The sequence below is a fragment of the Bos grunniens genome, chromosome 3, assembly GCF_055505025.1.
Source record: "Bos grunniens cultivar Pamir isolate PY7600 chromosome 3, Bosgru_T2T1.0, whole genome shotgun sequence".
Lineage (NCBI taxonomy): Eukaryota > Metazoa > Chordata > Mammalia > Artiodactyla > Bovidae > Bos > Bos grunniens.
Genome location: NC_141167.1, coordinates 35,045,689 through 35,065,430, shown reverse-complemented (window position 1 = coordinate 35,065,430; position 19,742 = coordinate 35,045,689). Strand labels below are relative to the sequence as shown.

Genomic DNA, 19,742 nt, shown 5'->3' with positions numbered 1-19,742 from the left:
TTTGTGAGATAAATTCATAGCATGATAGCTATTCAAAGGTAAAGCCAACCCAGGGGCAATTGTGACGGGAAATCCCTGCTAAGAAACATCAGGTGATTATAAAGTATGTTTATAAAACAATAAAACTTCTAAAAAAGTAAATACAGGGACTTCCGTCACAGTCCAGTCATTGAGACTGTGCTTCCACCGTAGGGGGTGCAGGTTCAATCCCAGGTCAGGAACTAATACCCCACATGCTGTACGGCATGGCCAAAACATTAAATACATCAACAAACAAACCTGTATTCATATACTGCTTCAATAGAAAGAGAGATTCTATTTTTAAAAATATAGCAGGATTTTTTAATACAGTTGGGCATATGTCCCCACGCAAGACATCTCCTTTGGTGAGTACATACCTATTTGTACTTAATCTAATAAGACAGACGCTCTTTGAAGCAGTCATTGGCTTGTTTGGAATCCCATTCTGTGTTTGAGCTAACTTTATTGGAATCCTGATGATGGCAATTCTTAAGTCTCTGGATGTCAGGGTTGGTTTTAAGAAATGGACAAAGCCCTTGGGAAGCCATGGCACTTGCCATGCTGGGTGGTGAAGCTGGTACAGCAGGTTTCGCAAGGTAAGGACCCTAAGGGAAGGCCTCTGGATCCAAGCCCTGGACTTCAGAGCCATTTTATGATACAACCCTGCTTTTCTGGGGGAGGCGGCGGGGGGGGGGGGGCAGTCATTTTATGAACCAGTCATCCTTCTCAACTTCTTTAACATTTTTTAAAAGTTTTAATTTTTATTTCTTTGTTTCCAGTTTTTCATTCATTCTATTTCTTTTTTCTTTTTCTTTTTGGTTGCGTCATGTGACATGTGGCATTTTAGTTTCCCAATCAGGGATTGAACCTGGGTCCCTTGCAGTGGAAGCATGGAGTCTTAACCACTGAACTGCTAGGGAAGACCCTTCTTTAACATTTTAAGTGTCTCCTATATTTTGCTTTAGATATTTGTCTCTAAGATATGGATTTTTATACTCATACAAAATGTGTTCTTCTCTTAAGTTCTGTTTGTACCCAGAAAGTCAGTCATCTGAAAGTATGACTTTCTAGCTGTAGCCTAGGGCACATGGGCCTCTCTGGACATTCCTCTTCTGTTTCCATGGGCCAAATAGGAGGCCAAGTTCATTATTTTTCACACGGGCCTGCTTCACGGACTCCAGACAGACACTGCTTTCGCTATGTCCAATTTTCTTTTCTATCATGACTCCCTTTTATACACAGAAGTTGATTGTGTCAAATAGGTAATGAAAGTAAAGACTGGGTCTTTCTGTTGGCTACACAAAAATATTCAAAATAATCCTAATAGAATTAACCACAAAACCAAAGCTCGTTAAGTCTTGAAGTTCCTCAAGCCAGCAGGCCTGCTCCGCTGTCACATAGTGAGTGCATAAAGCTTGCACTGCCCAGGGCTTCCACTCTAAAGCCCTGCCTTAATGCACCTCATACTTTGCTTCTCAATGGGACATCTGGATTCTGAATTTATCTTTTCCTGTTTGTGGTCTCTCCTGGCCTCTTGGACCTGAAGTTTGTCTCTTTTTCCCTAGTTTTCACATGCTTCATCCATCCTCAAACACGATTCTTAGTGCTAAGCTACTCTTAGCCACCCAATCTTGCTTGACCATTGGGATGTTATCCCTTAGTTTAGGTGGTTGTGAGCACTTCCACCAAGGTCATGTTGGCACCTCCAGCCCCAAATCTCTGAACCTAAAGTGAGTCTAAAGGTCACTAACAACTGAATTTACCCACTAACATAAGTTATTAACTTTATTTTACTTTTACCAATGTTTATCTGAAATTCTAATAATGTTAGCCTACACTCTGAACATCCCTGATTGAGAGCCTAGGCAGATGTGTGGCTGTTGCAAGCTAGACCATGGGTGGTAATATTTACCACTTATTTACCCAGCAGCCTGGAGATGGAGATGGAAAACATGACTCCACAAACTGATGTAAATAGAAAAATTGCATAGGCAGGGGCTCACACTTCTAGTCGCTTCATGGGACAAAGAGGCAGCAGTAGCTATAAGCAAGAAATCCTGCTTTTAACACTCTCAAAGTTGGCTCAGAAACAATGAGAACTTTCAGCAGATTGTCCTGTGTAGTTGCAAGAACCTTCTCAACAGCAGTACATCTGCAAGAAGCCAGTGGGCTGCTGGCCGGCTTTGTTGGTATTTCCTCTTTTTTCCTTCTCCTCAACTTTGCTTCTTCCAACTCTGGAGCCCTCTGGCCCACCTTCACCTTCGTGCAAGAACTGACTGTTACTTACCATGCCCTTTAGTGTCAGATCTGCTAAGGGAGACCGGTTGCCATGGAAATCTGGCCAAACATGTAAATCAACAGTGAGGAAACCCACGGGCTGAGCCTTCTTAATCAGATCCAGGTGACTGTTCAAATATGCATATACACTCTGGCCTCTGGAAGAGAAGAGGATGTTGTTTTTAAAAGGCGGGGTAGGGTCAGGGAGCAAACTGCTCTGTAGAAAGAAACTGTTTGTACTCCCACATCAGATCCAGAAAGTAAGTGGGGTCCCAAAAGCTTCAGCAAAGAAACTACCCCCAACTTACAGAAATCAGCAAACCACACTCTCGGATCACATTGTGCTCTCACCAAGGACAGGAAGCCTGTCCTGGTGGAAGGTGGAAAGGTCTGGACTTGGAAGACCAGATCCAAGAATGGCTTTTCTCCATAGTAGGTATGTAACCACGAAAAAGTTATTCAAACTTTCTGAACCATTCTTTCTGCATCTGTAAAAAAAGCCATTATAATTTCTGCCCAACTGACCTCATAGGATTATTGTGAAGATCAAAGGAGACTATGTAGGTGAAGATACACGATTTTGCAAACTGTACAGTGCTGTACATATGTAAAGGATTTTAAAAAATCAGTATTACTAATTGTAATAATAATTTGACATATGGAGACAAATGTAAGTTCCCAGACTCAGGATGGGAGTTTGCTGAAAGCAGTGATAGGCTGGGCTGGATGCAGTTGGGATCAACAGCTGGGAGACTTGATTTCCAACCCAAACCTACCTAATGACAATGCATTAGTTCTTGTTCTTTTTAAGCCTTAGTTTCTTCATATGTAGAATGAAAGAGATGACCTTTCTCATTGTCTCAGTCTATTTACTTGAGAGAGAGCCAGAGAGGTTGGGCTTGGGAGAATGGGCTTAGGGCAGGCAGAACCAGGATCTGTATCCAAGACCATGCTGGATAGAGATCGTGGTTCTACCTGTTCTCACTGGGTGACACAAGCCAGTGACTTAACCTCTCTGAACTTCAGTTTCCCATACATGTAATGAGTGGGAAATTTCACCTTAGTGGGTGAAATCTCATTGCATGACACAAAGATTAAAGTTGGTTAGCCTTCCTCTCTTTAAAGGTGCTTGCTTCTCTTGAACTGACAATTCTAGAAGAAAGTGGACTAGTATCCCATGCCACCACTCACCGTTGCCCTTGGAACCATAGCTTTAAAGCATAAAAACACAGCTTGAATAATGGTAAGTAAAAAAAGTATGAGAGATCAATGACCAAGAGATGTTGATACATAAGACACCTAACATATTTATTATTTATATTTAAAATGCTTTAGGAGTACAGCTAAGAGATTCCTAGTTTTAGTTTTGTGAAACTGAATGTCTTTCTGGATCCTATGAAATTCCTGAAAAATTTTTACACTAGGTATAAAGAAACAAACAGTGGTGTTTTTCAAACTCTTACAGTATATAAATTTTATGTAGAACTCCAAGATAGAAAATATAGAAAAAAAAAAACTAATCTATGTAAGTACTTGCATGTGTATGTGAGAATGTGTGTGTGTGTGTGTTTGTGAGATGTGTGCTGGGTGGAGGTGCGGGCAGTCCTCCTTACCAGGCGCTCTCTTTGGTCCTTGACCTGACATCTCATTCCCATTTGGAAAAATCTTTCAACCTATATCAGAAAATGAAGATCTTTTGTGGAAAAGGCTTACTAACCACAGCAACATTAACTGCTGCTCCTTCTTCCTCTGGCCTTCAACCACAACCCAGTGAGCCAGGTACTGGTAACACCCCTTATAGAGGGAATGTGTAAGGAGTGAAGACATGTGACCAAGGTCAAACTTAAACCCTCTCTGTGATTCTGAAGCCATGTGCTTTCTGTATCTCTGGTCAGGAATGATTTGTCAAAGCCCCAAGTTTAAGCTCTGTTTTAGAATGATTCTATGATAGTGTTGGGCTTCCCTGGTGGCTCAGCAGTAAAGAACCTTCCTGCAATGTCGGAGATGCAGGAGACTCGGTCTCGACTCCCGGGTTGGGAAGATCCCTTGGAAAAGGGCATGGCAATCCACTTCACTATTCTTGTTTGGAGAATCCCATGGACAGAGGAGCCTGGAGGGCTACAATCTACAGGGTTGCAACAGTCTATACAATTGGACATGACTACAGCAACTGAGCACAGTGCATGCATGACAATGTCAGGCAAGGGTCCTCTGAGGTCTTCATAGATGACAAGGCCAGAATCACACATCTGGGAAGAATACGACTGTACCCTGCTTTTACATTTCCCAGCTTCTCTGCTCCTGGTCCAACAGAATCACCCGGTCAACAATGGCCATAAGAACATCCTTTCCACCTACAAGTCAAGAGTCTGCATTAATTCTAGCTTCAGAAAAACATCACTGTACTTAGGGTAAAGGGATTAAAAAAAAAAAAAAAAAAAAGCACATGTCTATAAATCTTTTGTCTCTCAAGGAATCTCAGAGCAGGGCATTTGGTTTCAGACATCTGGGTCAATAAGAATCTATTGGCTTAATTACTATTGATTCGTCATTGTCTCATTTACTGTGGGTCTTTGCAAACAGTGAGATTCATTTAGCCTCTACATATATGGTCACTCATGCACTAATGAGATCCCTGGGGGATGGGGCATATGCTTACCCCTTTGACTCCTAACCTCTTCGCAGCTGTATGTTTATTCTTTGAATGCAGCCATTCTCCGGCACATTTTTTCAATTATCCCTTACCATGTGTGCTATCTGAGTATATCATTCAAAATGAAATGCACTTGGAAAACATTAAAATAACAAATGCACATCATTATTCACATAATTTTAACCTTGCATGGTGCCTTTTTTGGTTCTGACTTTGTTTCAGTTTGTATGTTTTATCAATTCTTTCCCAAATGGCGGTCTGCCCTCTTTCAGCTTGGGAATCATATATTAACTGTTCTTAGTGGATCTGTCTCCCACTTTCTCATGAAAATTCCAGGCTCATATATCCTCTCTTACAGAGAGAAATCCTTGCTCTCCTAGTCTTGGTGTGTATGAAGGAAATACAGTTTCAACAATGACAAAGCGACTTCACTGTGTGCCAGGTGGCTGGCCAGACACACTAAACCTCTCCAAGCCCGGTTTACTTTTTTGCCATCGGGGCCAATACTTTTACCCTATAGGCTGCTCTGAAGATTAGATATGGAGTCCTGAGTACTACAAAATGATAGACGATCAATAAATAGTTCCCTCCTGTTTCTATCACAGGACATTCATTTCTAGTTTTTTTCAAAATATAAGAGTCAGGGAAGATTTGTTTTTTCAGACTTTATGTCTCACAATCTTCAATGCAGACGGACCCTTGGAATCTCCCCTTTCCTTCTCCATAAATCATTTAATTCTTTGGATTCACAGGCTGCCCTAAAGTATGGTTACCACATTTTCAAATCCCAAATCAGAACACATGGTGTAACTGAAGAATTTGTGCCCTTTCTAGGAGAAAGAGAAAGTCTTGGAAAAGAAGCTTCCACACTCTTTCTAGTTCCTCCTTCCTGACCCACTGCAAAAGGTATTCTGCTTGCACTTCCCCTCTGCCTTACCCCACCCCATTCTACTGAGACTGGTCCCACCATAAAGATCAGTCCCCTCTTTGTCACTATCTCCAGTGAACCATGATTTACCTTTATTTCACTTGAACTGTCTTTTGCATTTTGTACTGCATGACCATTCCTTACTCATTTGTTTTTATCCCCTTGTTTCCAGGCCACAATTCTCTTTTGGTTTCCTATCTCCTCTCCAGCTGGTTCCCTTCCTCTGTTTGTCCCTAAGTATATGAAGACTCCCAGAGTCCAGTCCACTGTCCTTTTCTCATTCTTTCTCTGTCCTTGGATGATTCCATCTTCCTTTCACGGCCCCAGTTAACCATCTAGTGCTGAAGACTTCCAAATATATGCCCTCATCTCCAGCTTCTTTCTCTGTGATGAGTTCCATGTCAAATATTCAAGCACCCACCAAATGCTTCCCCCTGGAAGCCCAAAGGGACCTCAACTAAAGCTAGCTATTAGGACACACATCATCTTTTCTGACATACTCAATCTTCCTTCTATGCTCCTTGGTTTGATCAAAGCCAAGCTCACTTAACTTCCCTGGTGGTTCAGTGGTAAAGAATCTGCCTGCAACATAGGAGACATGAGTTCGATCCCTAGGCAAGGAAGATCCCCTGGAGAAGGAAATGGCAACCAACTCCAGTATTCTTGCCTGGGAAATCCCACGGACAGAGGAGCCTGGTGGCTACAGTCCACGGGGTCACAAAATTGCTGGATAAGACTTAGCAACTAAACAACAAGAAGCTCACTTAAGTGGTTGCTCAATCATTTTAGGGGAAGAATCAGAGTGGGTATCATATTTGACTTCTCTTTCTCCCTCAGTTTCCAAATTTAAGTTTTCACCAAAATCTGTCAACTTATTATTTTAAATATTCCTCTAACCAGCATACTTTTCTCTTGTGCAACTGCCACTCTTTATGCATGCCTCCTTAAATGCCCAGATTAGAGCTTTGGCCTCAACTTATCTCCCCTGTTGAAAATTTTGCCCGCTTCAACTGGGTTTTCTGCACTCCTTCCTGGGTGGTTCATTGAAAAATGCAACTCTGATTATGACTCCATACCTACCTAAAACTTTTAGTGGCTCCTTCCCATTGCCCTCACGATAAAGCATAAGCTTCCTTGTTTGACATAGATGTTCTTCCTTATTTAGTCCTTGTCACACTGTTCCATACTACAGACATGTTTTCCATTCCTCCTCCCTCCTCACCCCTGCACACATCATGCTCCAGTGACACTAAACTACTTCGGATTTTTCAAAGTATGCAGGTCTTAACCTCTGAATGTTTGCCTATTCTCCTTCTCTCCTAGAATTCTCTTCCTTGCCTCCTTTACCTGCCTATGGTAATCATTGTTCAAGACTCTTTTTAATTGAAGTATAGTTGGTTTACAGTGCTGTGTTATTTCTTGGTATACAGCAAAGTGATTCAGTTTATATATAAATAACTTGGGCTTCCCTGGTGGCTCAGCAGGTAAAGAGTTCACCTGCAATGCAGGAGAAACAGGAAATGCAGGTTTGATCCCAGGGTTGGGAAGATCCCTTGGAGGAGGGCATGGCAACCCACTCCAGTATTCTTCCCTAGGAAACCCCATGGACAGAGGAGCCTGGCAGGCTACAGTCCATAGGGTCACACAGAGACAGACATTACTGAAGTGACTGAGTACACACACATACATATACACATACATATACAAACATACATACACATATATGTATATACAGACATATATGTATGGGTGTTCTATATATATATATTCTTTTTCAGATTATTTTTCTCTATAGTTTATTATAAGGTATAGAGTATAGTTCCCTCCGCTATACAGTAGAACCTTATTGTTTATCTATTTTATATATAGTAGTTTGTATCTGGTATCCCAAACTCCTTATATATCCCTCCTTACCCCCTTTCCCATTTGGTAACCTTTGGTGTTTTTCCCTTCTGCTCTTCACATGATTATCTCATTTTTATCCCTTTTGTCTTAACTGTGTTTCCATTAGCTGGGGTTTCCCTGACCACCTCATCTAAATGGGGTTCCCCTGATATTCTATGACTGTACTCTGTCAGTTTTTTTCATATCAGGTCACCATATATTTATTCATGGGTTTGTTTACTTATTAACTGCCTGTGGCCTCCTGTGGACTTTAAGCTTCATGAAGGCAGGGCATCACCAGTATACATTCAGAATTTAGCAGAGAACTTGGCACACAGTACCACTCAAGAGTATATATCAAATGGATGGTCCTTCTGCCACTATATGATAATTGTCCCAATGTTATCTGTATCCATCTCTGGAATCTGAACTCCTGGGAAACAGTCACATCTGACTCATCCCACCAGGTGTTCAACACGGTTACTAAAGTGTAGAGTGAATAAATACTGATCCCACATGGGATATTAGACGTTATTTTTTAGCCTCTCCATCTCATTGTAGCACAGGGCTGCCAAAGAGTAGATTTCTGTAGTCACATGGACACAGCCTTCCAGGAGTGTAGATGTATCCCACAGAAGAGGGCAGAGAAAAGGAATAATCATCTTGTGACATCCACCCCCCTGCTTCCACTCATGTGCCAGGCGCTATGTTGGGCTGCAGTGAATCTGCTGAGAGGCAGAAAATCAAGAATTGATTTCCTAAGTCAGCATAGCCCTCAGTCTTCTTAGCACCCTAATGAGCACTTTCTTATACTTGCCCAAAGAACAGAAGCCAAAGAAAGGCATTGTAATATCCAGCTTATGTCTATTTAAAAAACATTTCTCATCCAAGAGATATCAAGAATTCACTAATTATCCTGGCACACCCTGGGGGATAAAAGGTGTTAATATCATCACCCTGGCTTTATGATTGCCAGAGCTCAGGGGAGCCTAAGTAAATACTTGTTGATAGACTGATGGTTCCAGTTGTTGGAATGAGGGACCAAGGTTGAAGAATCCATACAGGCCAAGGGAACACAAGAATGGATAGTGAGGACAATGTTTACAAGTGGAGTCCCTATAGTACTCATTTCCTCATCTAGAATTAAATGAGATTTTATATATATATATATAAAATTATCACTAAACACAGTGTTAGGCACATTGAAAATTCTTAAAAAGTGTTCTTGGCCTTTCTTTCTCGAGGGGGAATTTATACAGATTTTAATGGAAAGATTTGCTGCTGCTGCTGCTGCTAAGTCGCTTCAGTCATGTCTGACTCTGTGCGACCCCGTAGACGGCAGCCCACTAGGCTACCCTGTCCCTGGGATTCTCCAGGCAAGAACACTGGAGTGGGTTGCCATTTCCTTCTCCAATGCATGAAAGTGAAAAGTGAAAGTGAAGTTGCTCAGTCCTCTCCGACTCTTAGTGACCCCACGGACTGCAGCCCACCAGGCTCCTCCATCCATGGGATTTTCCAGGCAAGAGTACTGGAGTGGGGTGCCATTGCCTTCTCCGAATGGAAAGATTTAGATATACCCTAAGATTTGGCATATGGGGGACTAGTACATTTTAAAAGTGATCCTCAGTGGGATTATGGAAATCACAGAAACAAAAGCGGTTTGAAGAAGAAATCAGATTAAAAAAAATTGATTGTCCTCAAAGGAATAACAAAAAAACTCCAGGGGGAAGTGGGATAAAAGAAACACAGATTGAGCAAGAGGATGGGAATTAGCAGAACCTTGCACCTCTGAGACTGGAAGTGAACAAAAATCACACCACTGCCTGCAGTGAGGCTGCAAAAGTAGCTCAGAATGGGGCTGGGCTTCTCTGTCTCCAGTCCTCCTCCTCCAGAAGATTATCAGCCTGCTGAGGTCAGGATCCCTGGATTCCACTGACCCCTCTTCCCACCAATGGTCTAGTTTATTCTCTATAGAGCACCCAAAGTCATCCTTTAAACAAAAGTCTTTAATAAAGTCCGGTGGTCTCAGAGCTTTCTACAATAACCCACATGGTTTGGCCCTTGGCTAAATTTCAGCTCTCATCTGTCCCCCATTCTCTTCCACTTTGGTCCAGCCATAGTGACCTTTAAAATGTCTACTGAGTTTGCCAAGCTGGCTTCTGCCTCCAGGCCGTGGGACTTGTTTCTTTCATTCAAAGGGATCTTCTTTGCATAATCATGACTCGTTCCCTCTCCTTATTCAGAGTCCTCTTTGAATGCAACCTAATGAAGGATGGCTCCCCCACCTGAAATAGCTCCCATCCATCACCTTAACACCTCTCATTCTATGTCTCCTTACTCATCTCTATTTTTCCTTTATGCTGCTGCTGCTGCTAAGTTACTTCAGTCGTGTCCGACTCTGTGCGACCCCATAGACGGCAGCCCATCAGGCTCCCCCGTCCCTGGGATTCTCCAGGCAAGAATACTGGAGTGGGTTGCCATTTCCTTCTCCAATGCATGAGAGTGAACAGTGAAAGTGAAGTCGCTCAGTCGTGCCTGACTCTTAGCCACCCCATGGACTGCAGCCTACCAGGCTCCTCCATCCATGGGATTTTCCAAGCAAGAGTACTGGAGTGGGGTGCCATTGCCTTCTCCAATTTTTCCTTTATAATGCTGACCAATTCCTGGAGTATGTGTTCTCTCTCTCTCTCTGCAGATACGCACATACATACATGTATGTGTATGTGCATGACCATAATTTCCATGAAAACAGGGACTTATTTATTTCTTGTTCACTGTTACACCATAAGGGTTCATAAGACACTTAGCAGACAGTCTGAGGACCCAAATTTTAACCTTGGCTCTGCTGTCGACCTTGAATCCAGTACTTGTGGATTATTATCTTCCCATCAAATCCTGCCATCACCATAACCTCATTCTGAAACACTGGTAAAGAGTCTTTAAGAGAAGTAAGAAAATAATAGGCAGACTAGAGGAAAAGAGCTGAAGTTATAATCAATGGAAAGTGATCTCTGGCAAAGCAGTAAAATATGTGGATATTTGGCCCCACATAGAAAGAGACTCTGGTTGTCATTTACATGCATTGGTACATCTAGTTACTGTTTACACACTTGATAAGCTCATAAAACAGTCCTCTTCAGGATGAACTCTAGGAGTACAGTACATGGAGAGTATAAAATACTAAGTCTGTTTATCAACATTTGTCTCTATGGTTTCAAATAGGATTTGCTGATGCTAAGCTCTGAGATAGGGGTGACCTGCATTACTGTTTTCAGAGAGCCCCAAGTCACACCAAAAGAGGCATACAGTTTTTCATTCCAAGGGATTTGTTGTCCCTTCCAAATAACCAACTTCACATAATAACAACTATCCTTATTTGGTTCTAAGATCCGAAGTATAGTGAGTGCTATAGTCCTGATACAGTCTATTTATAGATCTGATAAATAGAGACATTTTCCTTTGCAAGATAACAGAAGGAAACTAGAAGGGAAGAGAATCAACACTGAATGCCTACTAAATACATGAGCTGGAGATAAAATATAGAATTAAATGAAGCCAACGATGTAGATGGGGTTATGGAAAAAGACCACGAAGAGAGAATAGCTCCAAGAATGTAGCTGTGATGAACTCTGATGTCAGTGATCAAGAAGAGGATCATGAGCTTGAAAAGGAGATTAAGAAAGAGTCAGACATACAGAAGCTTCACGTACATGGGTGAAGACGACATTCTAAACAATCAACAGAAGAGAGTATTGGAAAGAGGAGTGATTACTGGTGCCGCATGCAGCTGGGAGTTCAAGGAAAGGGACTGCAAGGCATCCTGTGTTTGCTGAAAACTGGGATATTAAATGTTTCAGGGGCTGATAATAACAGAATTCAAACTCAAGTGGGCAAGGAAGGAGTGAGGAAACTGACCAGGAGTACACACAATGCTTTGGGTCAACTTAGCTCTAAAGAGAAGGAAAAATACAGACAGGCAGTTGGAAAGGGGGTTGAAGTCAGCTGGCACGTGAAGAGATGTGGGATTTAAACCTAGCCTGACTTTAAGAGTGAATTCCATAAATTAATGCTTCTGGACCACCCTATGCTGTGGTTTCTCTGAGTTTTCATGCTAATCCATAAATTCTTTCTTCCTATTTTCAGTCAAAACTACTTACATGAGGTTCAGCTACAGAAGAAAGTTCTGGAAATTTTGAGTATTTCATGGCAAAGTCTAAACTATCCCTTAGGTTTGTGCTGAACTTTAAGGTCTTCAGAGACTGGTGTTTCCATGGTCTACTTTCATCCTCATAATACGTGGAAAACTAGTTAAGCAGGGTGGTATTCTTGTAATTTTATGGGTGAGGAAACTGAGTCATCAAGAGATTTATGGCAGAATCGGTACAAGAAGCCAAGACCTCTGATTCCCATTCCAGTGTTCTTGATACTCCCTGAGAGTAAGTAAGGTGATGGATGACGGATATCTGCTGCTTAACCCTAGAACAATCCCCTCCAAAAAAATCCTCCTCTTTTATGATCATTTGTAATAGCAGTAGAAGTTGTGGTAGTGGTGGTTGTCATTGTCATTGTATAGTTTATGAAGGCTTTCGAAATACTCAAATTCTTGGAGCTACCCACAGCTGGCTCTCTCCTGTCTACTACCTCATGTCAGTTAAGGAAACTAAGGTTCACACAACAATGCATGTGAGAGCTGGGATTTGAATCCAGATCTTGGAACTCTGTATCTGCCCTCTTTTCTGTGGGTTAAAGGTTTATAAATGCTGGATCTCCTTGAGAATCTGATAAAAGCTATGGCCTCTCTTTCCAGAAATACACACATAAATATGTAATCAATAAAACTCTGCACACAATTAGCGGTTCACTGATGATCTGAGGTTAGGCATCCCTCCTCTAGGTTATGTGGTCTCTAAGCCAACTAAAATGCTAATTATTGGTTAAGTGGTGTGATCCCTCTAGTACAATGGTAATGACCTTGTACTACAGACTCCTAGAAGGGAAAAACATACGAAGCCTTTCTGAGACTCTTGGTCGGGGTCAAACCCCCTCTATACCCCGACAACACAGTGTTTATATTCTAGTCAGTATGCACTTCCTTCTGCTCTGTGCAGGTGTGCCTTTCCATGATTGCATGTCCCTTGGTGGAAAGGAAATGTCTAACACAAGTGACTACAACACCTTTCATCACTATCTATATCAGTTCAGTTCAGTTCAGTCGCTCAGTCGTGTCCAACTCTTTGCGATCCCATGAACCGCAGCACGCCAGGTCTCCCTGTCCATCACCAACTCCCAGAGTTTACCCAAACTCATGTCCATCGAATTGGTGATGCCATCCAGCCATCTCATCCTCTGTCGTCCCCTTCTCCTCCTGCCCCCAATCCCTCCCAGCATCAGAGTCTTTTCCAATGAGTCAACTCTTCGCATCAGGTGGCCAAAGTATTGGAGTTTTGGCTTTAGCATCATTCCTTCCAAAGAACACCCAGGACTGATCTCCTTCAGAATGGACTGATTGGATCTCCTTGCAGTCCAAGGGACTCTCAAGAGTCTTCTCCAACACCACAGTTCAAAAGCATCAATTCTTCGGTGCTCAGCTTTCCTCACATTCCAACTCTCACATCCATACATGACCATTGGAAAAACCATAGCCTTGACTAGACAGAGCTTTGTTGGCAAAATAATGTCTCTGCTTTTGAATATGCATTTACTAAATACCTATTACAGGTATTCAGTAAATCTCAGCAACTGTCATTGTATCCCAGACACTATTGAAATTCATTTAATTTTCTCGACAACCTAATGAGGTGCTTACTATTATTTTCCTGTAGAGTAAAGTATGAAGGCACAATGAGGTTAAATAAGTTGTGAGGGTGACAAGCTACTAAGGGCTGAAGCTGAGACAGGCAATTTGGCTCCAGAATCTATAATAATAACCTTCACCTTAGACTTTCTCCCTTTTGCCAGGTACTAGCTACACTGATGGAACTTCTCTGATAATATTATAAAATACCTTACTTTTGTTAAAAAGCCCAACAATTAGCATTAATATCATGGAATTAATTTGATAATTATTCTTCAAACTTTTTTCAAAATCATTTTAGATTTACAGAAAAATTGCAAAAACAGTATGCAGACTTCCCTTATACTCATCATCTAAGAAATTAACACAAATACTATAGTATTACTAATCTCTATACTTATTTGAATGTTGACAGTTTTTCCCCACTAATGGCCTTTTTCTAAGATCAAAACCAACCCATGATCAAATATTGTTTCCAGATGCAGTAGCATCTTAGTCTCTTTGAATCTGGGACAGTTCTCTAGTAATTCCTTAAATTTCATAATCTTTGAGGCATGTTTGCTAATAATTTTGTAGAATGTCCCTCAATTTGGGTTTGCATAATGTTTCCTCATGTTTACACTGAGGTGATACATTTTCGGTTAAACATTACAAAAATGATGTTGTATTCTTCTCAGTGCATCATAAAATGAGGTCCATGATGCTGATGTACCTTATTGCCAGTATTGTTAGTCTTGATCACTTGGATAAGGTATTGCCTGCCAAATTTCTCCACTGTGAAGCCAAGATTTCTTTATTATTTTTCTTTTCTTTTAATAAGTATCTTACAGTGAAATACTATGGGACTATGTAAATACCCTGCTTTTTAAAAAAAATTATTTTTTTTAATTGAAGGGTAATTGCTTTACAGACTTTCGTTGTTTTCTGTCAAACCTCAACATGAATCAGCCATAGGTATACATATATCTCCTTCCTTTTGAACCTGCCTCCCATCTCTCTCCCCATTCCACCCCTCTAGGCTATTACAGAGCCCCTGTTTGAATACTCTGCTTTGTATCAGACTCTCACTCATTAATTTTATTTATTTACTTGAAATACAGTTGATTTACAATGTTGTGTTAGTTTCAGGCATACAGCACAATGATTCAGTTATACATATACACATATTCCTTTCCATTAAGGCTTATTACATGATATTGAATGCAGTTCCCTGTGCTGTGAGTAGGACTTTGTTTTATATATATATATATGTGTATATATATAGTAGTTTGTATCTATTAATCCCAAACTCCTAATTTAATCCTTCCCCAACTTTCCTTTTTGGCAACCATGGGTGCTGGGCGTACACATTGTTAGGAAGGTGTCATTACTTCTAAACCATCTCAGCAGAGATTGCTAGAGAACAAATAAATATGTCACACTCACTCACCCATGAATATATGTATCTATATTTATTTCTACCTAGATCCAGCAATATATAAACTAAAAAGCCACAAGCTGATACTGATACCTCTGACTTCCACCCATTACTATACTGTTCATTCTAACATTCTCCTTTTCTTGTCTATAGAAAACCTGGCTCTCATCATCTGCAAAAAAAAAAAAATCTATTTTTCTGCTCAACTATAGCATACACATAAAGGATTTTCAGAATAGCTAACTGATACTATAAAAAACAAACTCATTAATAATAGCATATTATTTATGTAGTTATTTCTATTTTTAGCCATACAGCATACTCTCAAAATATTCTTTCTCAGAGTTACTTAGGTTAGTTTTTTTCTTTCTCAAATCTCTGTTAGTGTGATCGTGTTATTAGTAATACAATAGGTTCCTTTTTTTTTTTTTTTACTATTTGCACTTCACCCCCATCACACGCATCTATCCAAGTATCTATCTATCCATCCATCCATCCATCCATCCCCCTATCCATCTATCTGTTATTTATTTTCAGAGGGACATGAAGTACCATCGTGATTCTAAGAGTCAGAGTTATATAAGAAGGCATACTCAAAGAAGTGTTGTTCCCTCCTACTATCCTGTTCCCATTTCCCCATTATTTCCATTGCATTCCTACCCACACCCCCCTATAGTTAATAACTTCATTAGTTTCTGATTTAACTTTCCTATACTTCTTTTGCATAAATGAGTAGATACACATATATTTTCTTTTATCACCTTCTTTCTACATAAAAAGAGTATACTGCAAAACTCCTTTATACTCTGCTTTCTTCCCTTAACAATATATTCTAGAAACCACTCCTGTCAGTTACTATCTTGTTTCATAGATGAAAGACAGGCTTAGAGAGATTGAATAACTTACCCAAGGTCACACAGTTAATAAGTAGAAAAACTGTATTCGAATCCAAGAAGTTCTGACTCCAAAATCCATGCACCCTCTTCTACATCAGAGCATCTCAACCATGGTCACTACAATATTCTATGGGGATCTCTAGGTTCTTTGTGAGTTATCGTAGGCTGTTTTGAAAATGAATACATGTATGTTCTGAATCATCCAGATGACTGTCTTATAACTAAGAACTTCCAGGCATTTTCATTGCTCACAGAATGTGAAAATCATGCAGCCGCCTAAAGTCAGTGCCACGGGTGCAGCTGGGCTTGGGAAGTTGTAGGGAACAGAGAGAGCCATTACCTGGCTGTGGCCTTGGCTTGTAGTTCAGGAAAGGCAGCATGGCCCTGCACCATGTGGTCTATCTGAAAAACAAGAGAGAGGGGTCAGTTTTATAGCTTCTCTAGCTTATGTTTAAGCCAGAAGAAGATACATTAAAATGTCTGTTTCTTTCAATTCCTTGTCTACAGAGGAGCCAAGAATGCTAAAAAGCTAACTCAGGAAGAGGGTCTCAGCTCTTTCAGAAATCTAGCTTTGTTTAACTAACTGCTGGCTTCTTGGATTTATAAAACAAAGAAGTTTAAAGAGAAGAACAGTAGGAAATGAAACTCCCAAGGCTGAACTGGTAGCAGCAGGTAGTGTCAGATCTAAGAGTGAGGTTTGACAGAGGTGTGAGAAGGAGGTATAACTCAAGTAACTCAGGGTAAGTGTTTGGGATTGGGGAGGGGGACCTGGGTATTAAAAACACTGATCTCTGGGTTACATTATCTCCCCCTCCTCCTGTTACCCCATGCTATCACCCCAGGGCAATGCCAGACCTTGAATTACTCTCTGCATCTTACTAATGGAAAAGCTGAGTGAAAGAGACTCTGAGGAGGGAGTCCGAGTTTAAAAAAGCACCAAAGAGTTGCCCCAGAGCTGTCAAGAGAACCTCTTCTGACTGAGAAGTTATCCTGTGAGAAAGTGGGACAGAGCTTTCCAAGGACAGAAATGTCTGAGCTCTGTGGACAATGGTCTTCTCATTTGAAATTCCATGCCTAGGGTTTATTCCTTAATCCACTTGGTGGCTCTAAACAAAATAATATGTGCTAAGTATCAGGAAGGGATGTGTTTCCCCATGCTGTGACTCTGCTTGCTAAAACACACCCCACACCCGGCTTGAGTTCCTGAACCTAATCTGTGTATTTTCTCAGTGTTTACATGAGTCTCCAAAACAACCATTCTGACCTATTTATTTTCATTCAAACTATGAACAGACCAGTTTCTGTGGCCTCATGGAGATAGTCTCTCTGAGCATGCCTCCAGAGAGTCAGGACTGTGTAAAGAGAAAGAAGCTTTGTTCTGGAGTTGCCTAGGTTGGGTCTGGGGTTCTGGCTCTGATAGGAACTAGCTGTGTGACTTTGTGCAAGTCATTTTACTGCTCCGAGCCTCAGTAAGCTCCTCTCCCCCTTTCCCCATCCTAGTATCCTTTTAAAGCGGGGTTTCTAGGACACAGAGTGTGCTTACCATAATGCCAACAACAGTATAAATGATATCACCTAAAATGTACTGACTCATTTACTATATACCAATACTAAGCTAAGCATTTTACATTCATTATCTCGTTTATCCTTACAACACTTCTGTGAAGAAGATACTATTATTCACCATGGAGGTGAAAAAACTAGAAGAGATTAAGTAACCCTAGGGTTGCCTAGGGTCATAGGGAATAAGTGGCAGATTTAGGTTTCAAACCTAGGTCTATTTAAAGTCTCTGGTCTTCAGCACTATGTCACATTGTCTCCTGAACTTCTAGGTATAAGGTATTAAATTCCACTTGTGTAGAGCTGCAAAAATATTTTAAAATAACACCAAAGCAATTGGTCATTTCAATGGAAAGAAAGTCATTCAGGTTTTGAATGTTTACTTCCTGAAGGTTCAATTTTCGGTTACTGTAATGAGGCACAATCTGAGCCTTAAAGAGTTTGCAATCTAGTAGGAACATCACAATGAACCCACTGGCATCTATAATGGATAATTAAAGCCATTACTTGATTTGATGCTAATTTCTATGGGAAGTGCTTTAGGAGGTCAGAGAAAGGGGATTTAGATGAGCTTCTTGGAGGAAGCACAGAACTTAGCATGTGAACCACGTGCGTGAATGTGGTTATTTGGTATTTGCCAAGTGCCTACCTCACCAGGTACTATGACTAGGTTCTGGGATAGAGTGGAAAAAACAAACACATATAATGCGTAGTAGCAAAAGGAAAGAAGTAAAGAAAAAGCAGTTTGGAGGAGTAAAGAGTTGCAGGCAAGAGATGCCAGGAAGTAGGCTGTGATGAGCAGAGATATGAAGATGGAAAGACAAATCTGGTACAGACAGCAGGAGACTGGTCTAGCCTTGAGACTGGCAATTGTAGATGCTCAATAAGTATCCAATGAATAAACATGGGATGTATGAACCATAATAGACCACATGCTCACAGAATACCATGTGCTTCTTGGGAACACTTAACTACCCTTTATATTTGTATCTGTTTGTGTGGGGCACACATGGTCAGAGAGTAACTATATATTACATTAGAGAATAAATGAAGTGGTAAAAATACGGGTACACGAGGAGGGTGTGGACTGCCAGTGGTTCTTAAAAGTCAGATAAGTGACTATAGTTTTACTGAATTATAGGCTGTAGGAAATCATTTTGATTCGTGGAGTAAAATAATGACAAGTTAAGGAAAATTAACCTAGCAGGGTAGGCACAACTGGGTAGGAAACACACACAGGATTCAGAGGCTGACGTTGGGAACACAGGCACAAATATCCTCTGCCTTTGCTCTATTGTAGCATTTATCAGCTTAATTAAGTTCTTCTCAATTATTAGTTTATATGTCTCTTACCTTACCCTCTGAGCGCTTTTAAATCAAAAGCTTTGTAATTTCCCATTCTTCAATGCCTACAATAATGCCTGGCATCTCGAATGGATGGATGAGATACATTTTGAAGGAAATAAAACAAACTCGAAAGAAAGTGAAGTTGCTTAGTCATGTTGCTTTGCAACTCCATGGACTGTAGCCTATCAGTCTCCTCCGTCCATGGGATTTTCTAGGCAAGAGTACTGGAATGGGTTGCCATTTCCTTCTCCAAGTGATCTTCCTGACCCAGGGATCGAATCCAGGTCTCTCACATTGCAGGCAGACACTTTACTGTCCGAGCCACCAAACTTAGTGACTGAATCGTTACAGAATATAAGAAAATCAGAATGAAAAGATGCTTTGGACTTTTGGGTCTAAGTAAAGGAAATGTGGTCATTGTAATCACATCTTTTTATTTTCTGTATTTATGATGCTTTGGGATCTGGGGCCCTGGTAACCCTGGTGAGACTGTTCCTTCCATGGTTAGCCAATTCCCAGGGATAGTGAAGGACTCACTGGCCTGTGAGCATTGTCTTTCATATGAAAAGTAACTGATCCAGAGCCCAGAATAATAATAAAAATCTATATTTTAAAACAGCAGCTGAAACATGGGCCTTGGGAAAAGGCTTAGGTTCATACTCATGGTCTATACTTATGTCCTCTGCTATCTAAGTTTGTGGATAGTAAAATTAGCTTTGTAGGGAAGGTTGTGGTGAGTGATATAGAGATGGTTTTCGGATCATAACACCTATTATTAAAAAGAAGGAGGTACCACCCAAACAGTAAAAATGACTGGAAGAACAGGATTTAAAAGGTCAGCTGCGGTTCGTTTTTCCACAGCGTCTGATGGTAAAGGCCCACCCTGATTAATAAACAAGGAGCCAGTTTGTCAAATAACTGAGCACTCATTTCAAAAGTCTGGAGTGCCTGTCCCAAGGGTTGAT

At 40.8% G+C, this 19,742-nt stretch overlaps 1 protein-coding gene across 26 annotated transcripts in view; it reads right to left on the bottom strand.

Moving 5' to 3' along the window:
• Positions 1 to 19,742, bottom strand: part of FGGY (FGGY carbohydrate kinase domain containing) — a 532,748-nt gene that overhangs the window by 147,168 nt on the left and 365,838 nt on the right. For all 26 annotated transcript variants that reach the window (XR_015160120.1, XM_086390249.1, XM_086390248.1 and 23 more), the window contains 2 exons: positions 16,211 to 16,272; positions 2,309 to 2,456 (listed from right to left, as the gene is read on the bottom strand). Coding sequence is in view for 25 of the 26 variants with exons in the window: in XM_086390249.1 (XP_086246375.1) it covers positions 2,309 to 2,456; positions 16,211 to 16,272 (210 nt within the window). In the remaining variant the exon portion in view is untranslated. The remainder of the gene's footprint in view (positions 1 to 2,308; positions 2,457 to 16,210; positions 16,273 to 19,742) is intronic.